Source organism: Rhinoraja longicauda, chromosome 1 (assembly GCF_053455715.1).
Source record: "Rhinoraja longicauda isolate Sanriku21f chromosome 1, sRhiLon1.1, whole genome shotgun sequence".
Classification (NCBI taxonomy): Eukaryota; Metazoa; Chordata; class Chondrichthyes; order Rajiformes; family Arhynchobatidae; genus Rhinoraja; species Rhinoraja longicauda.
In genome coordinates this window covers 18,282,974-18,299,505 of record NC_135953.1, presented here as the reverse complement: position 1 = coordinate 18,299,505, position 16,532 = coordinate 18,282,974, and the positions used below count along the sequence as shown (strand labels likewise).

The 16,532-nt window shown below is 43.2% G+C and overlaps 1 protein-coding gene across 7 annotated transcripts in view; it reads left to right on the top strand.

Moving 5' to 3' along the window:
- ctbp1 (C-terminal binding protein 1) overlaps positions 1-16,532 on the top strand; it is a 211,760-nt gene that overhangs the window by 64,512 nt on the left and 130,716 nt on the right. For 5 of the 7 annotated variants that reach the window (XM_078413580.1, XM_078412765.1, XM_078413108.1 and 2 more), the window contains exon 2: positions 8,934-8,992. The exons of 1 other annotated variant lie outside the window; for it this stretch is intronic. In XM_078413580.1, the coding sequence (XP_078269706.1) occupies positions 8,941-8,992 (52 nt within the window). In that variant the 5' untranslated portion in view covers positions 8,934-8,940. Of the gene's footprint in view, positions 1-8,933; positions 8,993-16,532 lie in introns of those variants that run through there. One more of the 7 variants, XM_078413186.1, reaches the window with a different exon arrangement.

Here is a 16,532-nt window from a genome sequence, read left to right as displayed (position 1 = left end):
TTAGGTGGTGCCAATCAACTCTTATAGCTTTGTTTTAGAAATTAGAACTCTTTTAATTTGACCTTCATTTTCATGTTAGATTTAAAAGGAAACTATTGTTCTTTGGATCGGACTACTCCGTTGCACTGAAAATATTCCAATTGGTGTTCAATCATGATGCATTGAATATTTAGCATGGAAATGTTGATGAATTGAGTGCACAAATCTAAATGCTGTCAACTTGAGACAGATTTGTCTTATTGATTGAGTTCTGAGCATAGAAAGCACACAGAACCAAACAGCTATTCGTTATTAATGCAATGGGGGATCTAAACAGTGTATTTTATTCCTTTTCTATATCTTGTATTGGAAAAAACCCCACCATTTCAACAAAATCAAGTGGTGTAATTTAGTCACACAAGATTTTCTTTTATCAGTATATTGAAAATGCATGATTTAACCTGAGTACTGAATTGAATTGAATAAATTTTATTAGCCAAGTATGTATACATACAAGGAATTTGCCTTGGTGCTTTGCCCGCAAGGATAACAACACAAGATACAGTAGACAATTAAAAGTAAAACATAATTTAAACATGTGAAGAATAAAATAAAATATCAGAGCAAAAAGAGGCTACAGACTTTTGGCTGTTGAGTAGGGCTACTACTCGTGGGAAATGTCTGGCTGTGGCGGCTTTGACAGTCCGGAGTCACCTTCCAGAGGGAAGTGCTTCAAAGCGTTTGTGGCCAGGGTGAGAGGGGTTAGAGATGATCTTGCCCGCTTGCTTCCTGGTCCTTGCAGTGTACAGTTCGTCGATAGGGGGAAGGTTGCAGCCAACAACTTTCTCAGTTGATCAAACGATGCGCTACCGCCTCCGGATGTCGTGCTTGGTGGCTGAGCCAAACCAGATTATGATGGAGAAGGTGAGGACAGACTCTATGATGGCAGTATAAAACTGGACCATCAATGCCTGTGGCAGATTGTGTTTTCTCAGCTGCCGCAGGAAGTACATCATCTGTTGGGCCTTTTTGACTGTGGAGTCGATGGTGGCCCCCTATTTAAGGTCCCTGGAGACGATGATTCCAAGGAACTTAAATGACTCCACAGATGTGACTGTGGTGTTGTTGATGGTGAGTGGGGGGAGGGGAGGGGGCGCTCTCCTGAAGTCTACAATCAATTCCACTGTCTTAAGAGCATTGAGCTCCAGGTTGTTGTGATGGCACCAGGATGCCAGCTGAGTCACTTCCTGTCTGTGGGTAGATTCTTCCCCATCCTGGATCAGACCAATCAGGGAGCTTGACAGAGGAGTCTGGAGGTGCAGTCGTTGGTGTAGAGAGTAAAGGAGAGGGGAGAGTACGCAGCCTTGCGGTGCTCCTCTGCTGAGGGTCTGCGGGTCCGAGATGTGCTTTCCCAACCTCACATGCTACTTCCTGTCTGTCAGGAAGTTGATGATCCACTGACAGAGGGGTTCAGGCACAGTCAACTGGGAGAGTTTGGAGTGTAGTAGCTCTGGCACGATGGTGTTGAATGCAGAGCTAAAGTCCACAAACAAAATCCTTGCTTCGGTTCCCTGGTGGTCTAGGTGCTGGAGGATGAAGTGCAGGCCTCGGTTGACTGTGTCATCCACTTCTATTGGCCCAGTATGCAAACTGCCGGGGGTCCAGCAGAGGGTTTGTGATATTTTTCAGGTGGGCCAGCACAAGTCTTTCAAGGGTCTTCATGACTACAGAGGTCAGTGCGACGGGCCTGTAGTCATTAAGACCAGTAATCCTTGGCTTTTTGGTTACAGGAGCAATAGTGAAGACCTTGAAGCAGGCAGGGACACTGCAGGTTTGCAGGGACTGAGAAAATGTCTGTGCCAGTTGTTTGGCACTGAGCTTGAGGGTAGAGGGGGAAACATTGTCCGGTCCTGGAGATTTCCGGCTTTTCTGTCTCCTGAATAGCTTTTCCACATCCTCAATTTCTATTGTTAGTGACGGAGAAGTGGCCAGACTGATGTTGGGCAGCAAGGAGGGGGTGGGTAGTGGACGAGGGCCCAGTCTTTGCAGACTGGAGTCAGGCTGTAAGTAGGTGTGAAGTTGTAATTGGGGAGGAGTGGGTGGGGAAGGGGGGAAGAATAGAACTCGTTCAGGTCGTTGGTCAGCTGACGATTGTCTAAGGAGCGGGGGGTTTTCCTCATGTTGCTGGTGATTTCTTGCAAGCCCTTCCACACTGAGGATTGGCTGAGAACTTGCTCCTCAATTTGGAGGAGTAAGTTCTGAATCCTCTTCTCAGCTTTGATTCCTCTTCTCAGCTTGTACTTGGCCTGCCTGTAGAGGTCTGCGTCCATGCTACTGTCGGCCTCATCTTTAGACTGACGGAGCTGGCTGAGTTCTGCTGTAAACCAAGGCGTGTCATTGTTGAACTGAACCGGGTCCTAGTGGGAATGCAACTGTCCTCACAAAAGCTGACATAGGATGTCACAATGTCTGTGTACTTATCGAGGTTTGTGGTTGCTTCCCTGAACACATTCCAATCAGTGCAGTCAAAGCAGAACTGCAGTTTTCAATGCCCTCACTTGTCCACATTTGCATTGTTCTGACCACAGCAGATTTTAGTTTCTGCCTGTAGATCGGAATAAGGTGAACTAAACAATGATCAGAGAGTCCCAGAGCCGCTTGGGAACAAAGCGATATGCGTTCTTGATTGTAGGATAACAACAATCAAGTGTTCTTCCCCCTCTGGTGGGGCAGGTAATGTGATGTCTGTATTTTGGAAGCTCTCAGCTGAGGTTTGCCTTGTTAAAATTGTTAACAAGTTTAAAATCTCCCAAAACAATGACCATGGAGTCACTCTCTCCTCTCATTACCTGGTCAGCGAGTTGTGTTTGTGCCTCACCTACGCAGGCTTGTGGGGGGGGGGGGGGGGGGGGGGTGTAAACTCCAGCGGGAATAAAAGAGGTCAATTCCGTCAGAGAATAAAAGGGTTTGAATTTATATAAAATGATTCCAGATTAGGAGAACAGAAGTTAGACAGTACCGTGATGTCGCTGCATCAGCCCTGGTTAGTACAGAAGCATATTCCACCGCCTCTTGATTAGGGTGCTTCTGGAGCCCCATGATTTTATTTTATTTGCCTTAATCTTCTACCTACCCTCAGTTTGTTCCACGTCCTAAATGGACCACTCATCTACAATTTGGTTGAAATCAATTATTGTCTAGGGGGTCCACAAGCCAATCAAAATTGTATCGCTGGTTTATCATTTTATGCAAAAGGCAGCTATATTTATGCCATGAGTTACTCTGAAAAATAATAGCTCCTGTATAATCATTCTGCATATTTGCCCTATTTAAGGTTGTGTTGAATCATTTCACTGTTCATATCCACAAAATTAAACATGAGGCAGCTATTTGATACATACTGACATAATTAAAGAATAGCTGCTTTATGTTTTATTAAATACATTGGAGCTTATATATTATAACTTGGCTACCATTTCTTTATTTGAGTCTTAGAAACCTACCAAAACACAGTGCTAATCAAAAAATAGATTTGAAGATCTATTTAAACGATCTGTCTTCATTGATTGAAGAAATTGAAGGTCTTCTTGATTTCTTATCAACTTCTCAGCATTTGGTGGCCATAATTGAAAGGTCAGTGTCTATTTGTTTGAGCTTAGCAAGAGTAGCTGATGCTGTTCTGCGTGCAATTGGTATGGTCCTGAGTTTTGCATTTTCATTTAACAGTTTTATCATCTTCTGACAAGCCTTGATCTCAGAAATCACTGGAATGTTTGCTTTTCCATAAAATGGAAGAACTTTGGCAAGAACAATTTTTTTGATTTAGATTTAGAGATACAGCGCAGAAACAGGCCCTTCGGCCCACCGGGGCCGCGCCGCCCAGCGATCCCCGCACATTAACACTATCCTACACACACTAAGGACAATTTTTACATTTGCCCAGCCAATTAACCTACATACCTGTACGTCTTTGGAGTGCGGGAGGAAACCGAAGATCTCGCAGAAAACCCACGCAGGTCACGGGGAGAACGTACAAACTCCATACAGATGGCGCCCGTAGACAGGATCGAACCTGAGTCTCCGGCGCTACATTCGCTGTAAGGCAACAACTCTACCGCTGCGCCACCGTGCCGCCCACTTGCAGCTTTAGTTCTGGATTCTGAGACTCCCTTCTGAAGGCGAGACATCAAACAGCGTAGTACTTGGCGACATGTTGGTAGATGTGAACCTGTGATTTCTGCATCTGAAGATGTAATCCCACTTCCAAGACCAAAGATTTCAGCTGTTTTACATGTCACCTTTGCAGCAGATGTAGTAGGTGTGCTAGATCGTTCTGATGGTGGAGTCGACGGTGCTTGACTTCAGTTGATTGTCCATCCATTTTCAGCTGTGTAAAACTGAATGGGTATGGGGAGAAGGCAGGAACAGGGTACTGATTGAGAATGATCAGCCATGATCACATTGAATGGCGGTGCTGGCTCGAAGGGCCGAATGGCCTCCTCCTGCACCTATTGTCTATTTCACAATAGGCAAATGAAAGCGAGAAGGGTCACACGTTGCAAAAGCAGGAATGAAAATGATAAATAATTCCAATTCACGTCGACACAATAAGGCTTAGTCTTAAAATGTTCCATTAGTGAAAATAATAACCTCTGTGAAATTTAAATTAAATCGGAAGTTGTTTAGGGGGTCCACCGGTAGCCCGAAGGTGGAGGCTATGTCCTCTACTATGTGCATACGGCAGCTATTCGAATAGGATCCATTAATGAAAGTAACATATATTAGCTGCCCTTAGTGTTTATTGTACATATTAGTGTTATGTTCTAGTGAGTCCTTTTTGTTTAGATATGTTTAAAACAACATGGCAGCTTTTTTGGAGTTTAAATATGTGCACAATAATAGCTGCCATATATGTATATTTTTGCAAGTTTTTGTGAATTTCATAGCAATATATGTGGTTTTACAGTTGGTGCTTTCCCATACAAATAGGTAATTGATGATATTTGGTTTCTCTTCCAATTCAGTGAAAGATTAAGTCAAGTGTATTTTTAGTGTGCTGGAAAGTACATTTCCAAAAGCTTGACAAGGGGAATATCTATTTGCATGAGTGTGGAAATTCCCCAGTCTATTTTTAGTGCTAGGGACTGTCTGCAAGCCTTATTGTGTTGAAGTGAGTTGGGATTATTTATCATTTTCATCCCTGCTTTTGCATCTTGTGACCTTTCGTTTGCCTATTGTGAAATAAAGTTTTACACAGCTGAAAATGGATGAACAATCAACTGGAAGTCAAGCACTGTCGACTCCACCATCAGAACGATCTAGCACACCTACATCTGCTGCAAAGGTGACACGTAAAACAGCTGAAATCTTTGGTCTTGGAAGTGGAATTACATCTTCAGATGCAGAAATCACAGGTTCACGTCTACCAACATGTCGCCAAGTACTACACTGTTTGACGTATCACCTTCAGAAGGGAGTCTCAGAATCCCGAACTAGAACTGAAGCTGCAAAAATTGTTCTTGCCAAAGTTCTTCCATTTTATGGAAAAGCAAACGTTCCAGTGATTTCTGAGATCAAGGCTTGTCAGAAGATGATAAAACTGTTAAATGCAAATGCAAATATCAGGGCCATACCAATTGCACGCAGAACAGCACCAGCTACTCTTGTTAAGCTCAAACAAATGGACACTGAACTTAATAAGACCTTTCAATTATGGCAACCAAATGCTGAGAAGTTGATAAAAAATCAAGAAGATCTTCAATTTCTTCAATCAATGAAGACAGATCGTACGGCATCATTCGGATCTAGTGACAAGGTGCTTGCTGGAAGAATGCAGTGCCAGGAAGCACGTGCAAATGCTGAAGCAAAAAGAAAGGAAAAAGCTCACCAAGAGATGGCTGATTTAGCCTCAACTAGTTCACAGAGATTCAGTAGCAGTGAAGACAGTGGCAGTGAAAATAACATGACTGGTACATGTTACTGGTTCTCTCAAAATTTGAAAAAGAAAGTCAGGTAAATCTATTTTTTGACAAGCACTGTCTTTTGTTAGGTTTCCATGACTCAAATATAGAAATGGTAGCCAATTTATAATATATAAGCTCCAATGTATTTAATAAAACATAACGCAGCTATTCTTTAATTATGTCAATATCTATCAAATAGTTGCCTCATGCTTAATTTTGTGGATATGATTCAGTGAAATGATTCAACGTAACCTTAAATAGGGCAAATACGCAGAATGATTATACAGGAGCTATTATTTTTCAGAGTAACTCATGGCATAAATATAACTGCCTTTTGCATAAAATGATAAACTTGCGATACAATTTTGATTGGCTCGTGGACCTCCTAGACCAGGGATCACCAAGCTATGGCCCGCGGGCCACATCCGGCCCGCCAGGAGATTTTATCCAGCCCAGCATGCTCTCAGGAGGCGGGGACTGGAGGCGAAGGTTCACCAGAGAACGGATCACCACCGACCCAGAGCCGGGACAAGGCGAGAGATCGCAGCGCCTCCTCGCAACGAACAAGCCCAAGGAAACTTCCCTCCTCACTGCTGCCGCCGCCGTTCACCCCGGGGAGAGAGAGAGGGGGGCGGGGAGAGTCTCTCCCTCTCTCTCCTCTCTCTTCCCTCCCCCCCTCCCTCTCCCTCTCCCCCTCCCTCTCCCCCACCCTCTCCCCCACCCTCTTTGCCGCAGTGGTGGTCACTGTATTTAATGTTTTATAAATAATTGTATACCTACGGTATATATATATATATATATATATATATATATATTCCAATATTTCAAGCTCTTTTAAAAAATTGAAAATTATTTATTTGTTGCCATATAAATCTAATGTAAACTAACCTAATCTAACCTAACCTAATTTAACCTTTCCTAATCTAACGTAACCTCGTCTAAACTTTTTTTGAGTTCATTAAATTTATAAAACTCACACTTCTTTATTTTTTCCTACGGCTTGCAAAAATGTGCCAAATGTATACTGTGGCCCTTATGCTGAGAGGTTTGGAGGCCCTGCCCTAGACAATGATTGATTTCAACCAAATTTTGTATGAGTGGCTCGTTTAGGACGTGGAACAAACTGAGGGTAGGTAGAAGTTTAATGCAAACATTAAAAAAAATCATGTGGCTCCAGAAGCGCTCAACCGTAAGCACGTAGTAGAGGACATGGCCCTCCAACGTCGGGCTACCGGTGGACCCCCTAAACAACTTCCGATTTAATTTACAATTTCACAGAGGTGATTACTTTCACTAACGGAACATTTTAAGACTAGGTAGAAGTTAATTACTTACTATGAGGGCTCCAGAAGCACCCTACTCTTGATTTCCCTGCTGCCTCTGCTTCGTGATCCGCAGTGTGTAGTTGAAAGCCAGCCAGTTGCAGCGCATTGTCTGGGATCGATTCACACAGCCAGGCCTAGGTGAAGCACAGGGCAGCGGCTCGAGAGAAGTCCTTGTTCGTTTGGCATACGAGTTTCAGTTTGTCCCCTTTGTGGAGAGGACATAGATTTGCAAGGAATATACTCGGGAGCGGTGTGCGTAATCCTCATCGCCGGAGTCGGCCGAGTGCTCCAGAGCACTTGCCCCACCCGGGTCCTCCTCCGTCTCAAGACCTTGAACACAGCCGCAGTCCCGCCGACATGAATGTCCAAATAATCCAGCGAGGAAAAGTATTTTAATATTAATCATGGTATTTATTCACAAAATGCTGGAGTAACTCGGCAGGTCAGGCAGCATCTCGGGAGAGAAGGAATGGGCGACGTTTCGGGTCGAGACCCTTCTTCAGACTGAAGAAGGGTCTCGACCCGAAACGTCGCCCATTCCTTCTCTCCTGAGATGCTGCCTGACCTGCTGAGTTACTCCAGCATTTTGTGAATAAATACCTTCGATTTGTCCCAGCATCTGCAGTTATTTTCTTACACTTAATATTAATCATATTCAAACTTTTAATAGCTGCTGCAGTTTGATATCGGGCAGTATTTTGTTGTTAGTAGTGGCATGCATTAAGCTGAGTAAAGACTGGGAATGCACATCAATTTTGGACATCAGGTGCAAGCTCTCCTTTTCGATAACCGCATTTGTTATAAAGAACTTGTAATAATTCCTCCCATCTGGGCATGTGGTCGTTAACATCGTGGCTTGTGCAAAAAATATTGTCATTTGCTTTTAATTACAGGCAAAGGTTTGGTGTAAAATATAAATAATTGGGGAGAATTGTTCTTTTAACTTCATTCATCCCCATCTCTGTAACAGATTAACAATACCAAAAGTTGGGAAAATGCATTCCAAAAATTCCCTCGACTGCATCTAATTGTTTTGGAAATAATGTTCAAAAACCCAAAAACGCATGATGACTGAAATCATTTAACAGCAGCTATGTTAGTAATATTTGACTTGAAATTAGATAATTTGGTTTTCCCAAACACTTGCTTTACCACACAATAGAGTCAGAGAGTCATAGAGTGGTACAGTGTGGATCAGGCCCTTCGGCCCTACTTTCCCACACTGGCCAACATGTCCCAGCTACACTAGTCCCACCTGCCTGTGCTTGGTCCATATCCCTCCAAACCTGTCCTATCCATGTGCCTATCTAACTGTTTCTTAAATGTTGGGATAATCCAAGCCTCAACTACCTCCCCTGGAAGCTTGTTCCATACACCCACCACCCTTTGTGTGAAAAAGTTACCCCTCGGATTCCTAATAAATCTTTTCCCCTTCACCTTGAACCGATGTCCTCTGGTCCTCGATTCCCTTACTCTGGGCAAGAGACTCTGTGCATCAAATGCATCCAATTGTTCTCCAATTCGGTGTCCAATGTTGGGCCATTCATTGCGCAAGGAGATGGGATTTATTGGGGTTTGTGCTTCTCTTCTAAAATTGGTCGAAATATGAAACGGGGGTTTATCGCATTTTGTTAGCATTTGTTTTTTATTCTTGCTTTGAAATTAGAGTGAAGATGATGGATATGCATCGAGAAACCAAGTGGAGCAGCGGCCTGGAGAGTTTAAGTATGTCTCATGAGCTAACGCCTCTTTTATTATGTGAATGCTACGGTGGATAAATGTTATCCCCTTGATTGGGATGCAAATGAATGTTGGATACATTTTAAGACATTTTAATTTTTGTGGTGAATTTATATTGGTGTCTTTCAATATACACTGAAAAATGTCGATTCATGCAGAATTTAGATAGTTTTGTGCTATTTCTCGTTAAGGCTAATTAGTTAAAAATACGAATCTTGTTAAAATAATGAAATAGAATTCTGTGAAGGATAAAATGTCTTGACATTATATTGTCAGCATTATGGCATATTTAACATGACGTTTTGGATAGATCGTGAACTTTTCAAGTGTATTATGTATTTACATTTTTGGTTTCAGATTTGAAAGATCATAACATTGATACAATGGGCAAATATTATGTTGTAATTTGCTATTACCATAGCAAATACTATTCTGGTCACTGCATTGATGGAAAAATAGGGACTTGGAGAAGGTGCAGAAAAGTTTCATCAGAATGTTTCTTGGATTTCAGAGAATATTAGCTATAAGGATGTTCCAACTTGGATTTTCTCTCTGGAGTGGTGGAGTGATATAAAATGATTAAAGGGTAGATTGTCAGTCTTTTTGCCAGTGGCAAGTTTTGCAGTGGGTGCCAGGAACGTGCTTGTGGTGGGTGCAAATACGACAGCAACATTTTAAGTAGCTTTTTGCCGGACACGTGTATAGGCGAGGAATTGAGGCATATAGATCACATGCTGGTCGATGTGCAGTTTAAATTGGCATCATGGTCAACACAGACATCATTAGTGGAAGGATCAGTTCCTGTGCTGTCCTGTTCTATGTTTAACAACACTGAATATCACCAAAATAATCAATTTTTGGGCTGGATTTGCAATTGGGTAACGAGCAGGTTAATTTGTCATGTAGACAAGGGTGCAATGAAGTTGCTAGTTGACATGAAGGAGACAGAGTAAGTGATAAACACATTCAACCCGAAACGTCACCCACTCCTTCTCTCCTGTGATGCTCCCTGAGGGTCTCGACCTGAAACGTCACCCATTCCTTCTCTCCTGAGATGCTGCCTGACCTGCTGAGTTACTCCAGCATTTTGTGAATAAATACCTTCGATTTGTACCAGCATCTGCAGTTATTTTCTTACACAAGCAATAAACACAAGTACAATAAAGACAATGAATGCGAAACAGCACAGTGGCGCAAAAACTGACGTGCATTCTGAAGTAGAGCAAAAAATATGAAAGAACTACGATGAAAAAATCAAATGAGGTAGAGTTGAGAGTAATTCTTCAAATTTTAAGAATATTCAAGTACAATAGAATAAGTGAATAATAGAGAGTTAAGCGTAAGAGTATGTGGCAGCACCTCTCTGAAGAGGCTGTGAAAGAGGTGATTTGTAAGGCAGTCTGATTTCTATGGGGAATGTGCATTTCTTGAATCTCTGAATGTCTGAGCTTTCATGTTCCTGTTTCTACTCCCAGAAAGTAAAAGAGAGAAATGGGAATGGCCACAGTGGCAGGCACCCGTGACAATATTTCTAGTCTTCCAGATCAACGCACCATGAAGATGGACTGGATAGAAGGAAGTGCCAATCCTGCGATGGACTGGGCCTCGATCACACTCTACAGGTTCAGGCAGTTAAGCGCAGTTCAATACCAACCCATATATGCATTCCATTGAAATACCTTATATAGCGCATTAATTCTGTATTTATCATCACTGTATTTATGCTGAAGATGGACAGAAAATGCTGGAGTAACTCACTGGGACAGGCAGCATCTCTGGAGAGATAAAAACACATACCTCAGGCTCTTGTTTATCGACTACAGATCGGCATTCAATACCATCGTCCTCCCCTCCAAGCTGGTTACCAAGCTCATGGAACTGGGTCTCTGCGCATCCCTCTGCAACTGGATCGTCGACTTCCTTATCAATAGATCAGTCTGTTCGAATTGGCAGAAACACTTCTTCCTCAATAACAATAAGTACGGAAGCACCTCAAGGCTGCGTGCTCAGCCCCAAGGGTCTACTCACTCTATACTCGTGACTGAGTAGCTGGACACAATGCGAGCTCCATCTTCAAGTTCGCCGACGACACACCGTTGTTGGACGACTTACAGATGGTGGTGAATCGGAGTATGCAGGTGTACAGTAGAGAGCATATTGACTGGTTGCATCACGGCCTGGTTCGGCAACTTGAACGACCAAGAGCGAAGAAGACTGTAAAAAGTTGTCAACACTGCCCAGTCCATCACTGGCTCTGATCTCCCCACCATCAAAGGGATTTACTGGAATTGTTGCCTCCTAAAAATGCAGCCAGCATCATCAGAGACCCACACCACCCTGGCCACACACTCATTTCAGCCCTGTCATCGGCAAGAAGGTACAGGAGCCTGAACACTGTAACGTCCAGGTTCAGGATCAGCTTCTTCCCTGCAGCCATTCGACTATTAAATACTACAACCTCAAATAAGCTCTGTTCTACTTAGACTATTATTATTATTATTATTATTGCACTCTTATTATGTTTTGTTGTGTGTACATATGTGTGCGATTTTGTGTGTGTGTGTATAATATATATATACATCGTCGTGACTATCCCTCGAGGTCGAGGATGATGGTCTACATTCCATTGATTTTATGAACTCTCAGGTGGCCATGTTCTCCAGAAATGCTGCCTGACCTTACGAGTCCAAAGTTGAGCGATTGAATCAAGTATTTACTGCTTCCATGCCGATTCTTGACTAGGAGCTTCCAGCCATCACGTAGCCCGCTCCCGTCGCCCTTCCCCGATCGCCAAACGTCTTGAGTAAAGTTTTGTGCTGCTCACAGAACGAAGACGCCTGTGTGTGTGTCTGTTTAACGTGTACTTGATGTTGCACTCCAAGAAACACACGGTCCTTCACAAATCAATCAACAAATTCCAATGGCAAGGGAACCAAGACGATTGGAGCTGATGGATCTGTTGCAGCCTTCATCCGCCTTCACAGCCATTGAGTTCAAGATAACTTTGTCTGCCTGGTCTGCCGTTGAGGTCTTGTAGGTTGGATTGTCCTTAGTCTGGACTCTCATCCTTGCCCTAACCACCATGGGTGGCCCTACCAGAAGCTAATGCTTCCGAAGGCATAGCTCTCAGAATCATTGGGGGACGCAAGCCTCTTCACCACGACAAGATGAACGATCCGAAGATATATATATATTATAAGGTCAGGCAGCATCTAGGAGAGAGGGAATGGGTGACGTTTCGGGTCGAGACCCTTCTTCAGTCTGTACCAGCATCTGCAGTTATTTTCCTACTGCGATCCATATCCCTCCATATTATAATCTATATATATATGTGTATTTGTGAGTATGCGTTTCTATACACACACTAAACCTTTTCTCTCTCGGTTATTATATTGTTTGCAGTGTACGATGTTTACATATTCTGTTTTGCTGCAACAAGTAAGAATTTCATTGTTCTATCTGGGACACATGACAATAAACCACTCTTGACTCTTGAGATGTATGTATGTATACTGTATGTGTAGTGTTTACTCTGTGAGCTTTCTGTGAACAAAGAATTTTATTTCTTCCCAGTGTATGTGACAATACACCAACCTAATCTAATCACCCTGACCACTGCCCTTATCCGCTTTTACCTTCGGAGAGAAGATATAGAAGCTTGAAAAGCCTGGACATCCAGACTGAAGAACTGATATCTGACTCCCCACTGATATCTAACTCCTGGATATCAGTGGGGAACCAGTTGTTCTTAAGTCTCTGGATTTGCACACTGTATGAGCAAAGACCAAGCTTCCATTATTGTCTTTGAAAGAGAATTCCTAACATTTGCCATCCTTTGCTTGAAGACATTTCTTCTGAACTTAGTCCTGATTAGGAAATATAAATCTGATCATGGCTGGAATATACTCTTTAAATCTTCTCATCATTACCACCAGCTGAGATCCAAACAACAGCATCTTCCTCATGCTTTTCTTTATTTTGAGGAGAATATCCACATCTACATAAACGTCTCCATATTCACTGTGATCCGGATTTGGACGAGTGACAGTATAATCCATTTAATCACTGGGGACATTAATACTTTTAGACTAAATGGCAAAATAAGTAACATTCCACAAATTCTTGTGCGTCACCTTGCAGGTTCCAACTCATTTTGACCCTAGCTGATATTTTATATCATGTTGCCACGGGTGGTGGTGGCAGCAGATGTGATAGTGACGTGTAAGAAACTTTTAGATTAGCACATGGATATGCAGGAAATGGAGGGATATGGATCGCATGCAGGCAGGAGGAGATTAGTTTATCTTGGCGTTCTGTTTGGCAAAAAACATTGTGGGCTACAGGGCTGTTCCTGTGCTGTTCTGTTCCATGTTCTCTTCACAAAGAACTACTGATTCAATCTCTAACATCTGCTCATGTCTTGGGTCATTTATTGTAGAAATATTCAAATATATACTAGTGACCTCCAAAATCAGCCATTCCATGGTTAAGCGGCTGACTAGCAGTCTGTCCGTCTTTTTTTTCCCCCTTTTTTTGTTGTGTGTCGTGTTGGGATGGTTTTTATATATATTTTTTGGTTGTGTATGTGTGGGAGGGGGTGGTGGTGTGGGTGGGTGGGTGGGTGTGTGGGGGGGGAACTTTTCTCTTCCTCACGGCGCGGGGTGCGGCTCGGTTGCGGGGCCTAACATCGCCCGGTGCGGCTCGGCCGCTGGACTTTACATCCCGGTGCGGCTTGGCCGCTGGACTTTACATCCCGGTGCGGCTCGGCCGCTGGACTTTACATCACCCCGGTGCGGCTTGGCCGCTGGACTTTACATCCCGGTGCGGCTTGGCCGCTGGACTTTACATCCCGGTGCGGCTTGGCCGCTGGACTTAACAGTGCCCGGTGCAGCTCGGCTGCGGGGCTTAACATCGCGCGGTGCAGCTCGGCTGCGGGGCTTAACATCGCCCGGTGCAGCTCGGCTGCGGGGCTTAACATCGCCCGGTGCAGCTCGGCTGCGGACTTTACACCGCTGGTGCGGCTCGGCTGCGGACTTGACATCGCCCGGTGCGGCTCGACCACGGGACTTAGCTGCGCAAGGCTTGGTCGCGGGCCTTTCATCGCCCGGTTCGGCCGCGAGACGTTTCAGCGCCCGGTGCGGGGACTGTGCGGGTCGGTCGGGGACGAGCTGTCTGTCCGTGGGCGTGGGGAAGAGAGTGGAAGTTTTGTTGCCTCCATCACAGTGAGGGGGTGTTTGGAGTCACTGTGATGGAAGTTTGTGTTGGGGTTATGTGTCTTGTGTTCTTTTTTTTTTCTATGACTGCTATGTAGTTTCGTTCGGTACTTCGGTACCGAACGACAAATAAAGCTCTGTTATACCTGTTAACAGCCCAACCTCTTGTTTTTCACCTCCCAGTTCCTAATGGCTTAGCCCTTTATCTTCTCTTTAAACCATGAGCCCTGCAATCTCTTTCGCCCCACATGCTCCCCCCTCCCAGATCATGTTCTTTTTGGGTTTGTGTTTTTCTCTGTACATCTTTGTCCCATGATTTACCGCAGGGCCTTACACTGTGGAATTTTTCCGAAACTCATCCCTTGTTGCATTTTTTTGAAAAAAAACTTTTGGGCCATGCTGAAAGTTCCCTCCACATCTCTTTTCACAGCATGGCATACATTTTAATATGTATGATTTTTCTGAATTGTTTTGGACCAATTTTTAAATGTTTTTAAAAGTGCCACCTTATTTTTTTGATCATTTACCTCAGAGCATAACAATTGGAGCAATTGGGCAGGAACGATACATGCCATTCCATTTCTTTGGGTAATACAGAGCTCTCTGATGCTGCATTGCATTGCTGACCTTAATTATCACATTAAACATGGTTGCGGTACTCAAATCCACAGCAATCTGACCTCCAGCTAAGAGTGTAAGCTTGCAAGTCAATGAGGCGTATCGTTATTCAGGGACAGACATTGAAAAAAATGCATTAGGTGGAGATGACAGAAATGGTTCTTTTTGAGCCTTGGAAGAGCCTTGGAGCAGTATGCTGAGATATCATAAACTTTTAATATAAATAAAGGATGTAAAGACCAGCCATGAGGTTCAAATTAATCAAAGGCATGGTGGCGCAGCAGTAGAGATGCTGCCTTGCAGCGCCAGAGACCCGGGTTCGACCCGACTACGGCTGCTGTCTGTACGGAGTTTGTACGTTCTCCCCGTGACCGAGTGGGTTTTCTCGGAGATCTTCGCTTTCTTCCCACACTCCAAAGATGTAAAGGTTTGTAGGTTAATTGGCTTGGTATAATTGTCAATTGTCCCTAGTATATTGGGTAGTGTTAATGTGCAGGGATCGCTGGTCGGTGTGGACTCGGTGGGCCGAAGGGACTGTTTCCATGCTGGATTTCTAAAACTAAAACTAAAAACTAAATTGGTGAGAATAGTTTTCGAAGCTTCAGGCCAACTTGATTAAAATTTACTTTAATATTGAGTTTTTGTGATTATTTGGAGCTGTTTTTGAAAACCACATTCTTAGATTATGTGTGGGGTGATGGAAAGAAAGAAGAGTTCCATTAATGGCTCTCTTGTAATTTGACGACACGTGCATTTGGGACAATCAGACTTTAAGATCTGAAATAAATTGCTCCATTTTACCATTGCAAATTATATCCTTGGGATTATGTCCTCTTCAAGAGTCTATACATGTCACTGCTAAACTGCAGTACATCTCGTTAAAATGTACAATTGTTTATAGCTTTTATACTGCAGTATTTTTTATAATGGCACTTCGTTGTGCATTTGTCAGCAGGAAGAGGTTCAGCTTTTAAATGGAGTGTAGTATCAGATCATTCCTCTAATATTACTTTGGTGTCAATTTCCCTCGAGCCAGCTGCTCATGGTTTCTGCATCTAATGTCTGTATTAATATCATTGCTAGTTTTTTTTCTCACAAGCACTAAATGTTATGCAGTAAATTTCAACAGACTTTACACTTGAATCTGAGGACAATTCTAAACTTGCCCTACTACTTGTAGTGTTCATGGGAATATTGGATAAGTGAACTGTCGTATACTTGGAAGTGAACATTTAAAAGATGTTTGGATGGGTATATGGCTAGGAAAGTTTTAGAGGTATAATATGGGCCAAATGCATGCAGGTGCGACCAGTGTAGATGGGGCATCGTGGTCAGCATGGACAGGTTAGGCCGAAGGGCCTGGATCCTTGCTGGATAACTTTATAACTCGACAAACATATCTTTGCAAATATCAGTCGACTTTGTTCCTGCTCACCTGGTGGAAATGTAATGGACAAGCGTTTAAAATCTATCTTGCAGTTCTTCCCATTTTCCACCAGTATCGTGCTTCCCCCCCCATTTTTTTGCAATTCTTCTGATCGTGTTTGCCATTCATCTAAAATTGTCAATGACCTTTTAAAAATATACTGAGGGGATTCCTCATTAAATTTAGACTGACTTTAATTTTGGCCTAAGTTGGATAGCTGTCAGAAGAGGATTGGATAGAAAATAATTTGGGAGAATCATTTAATTAT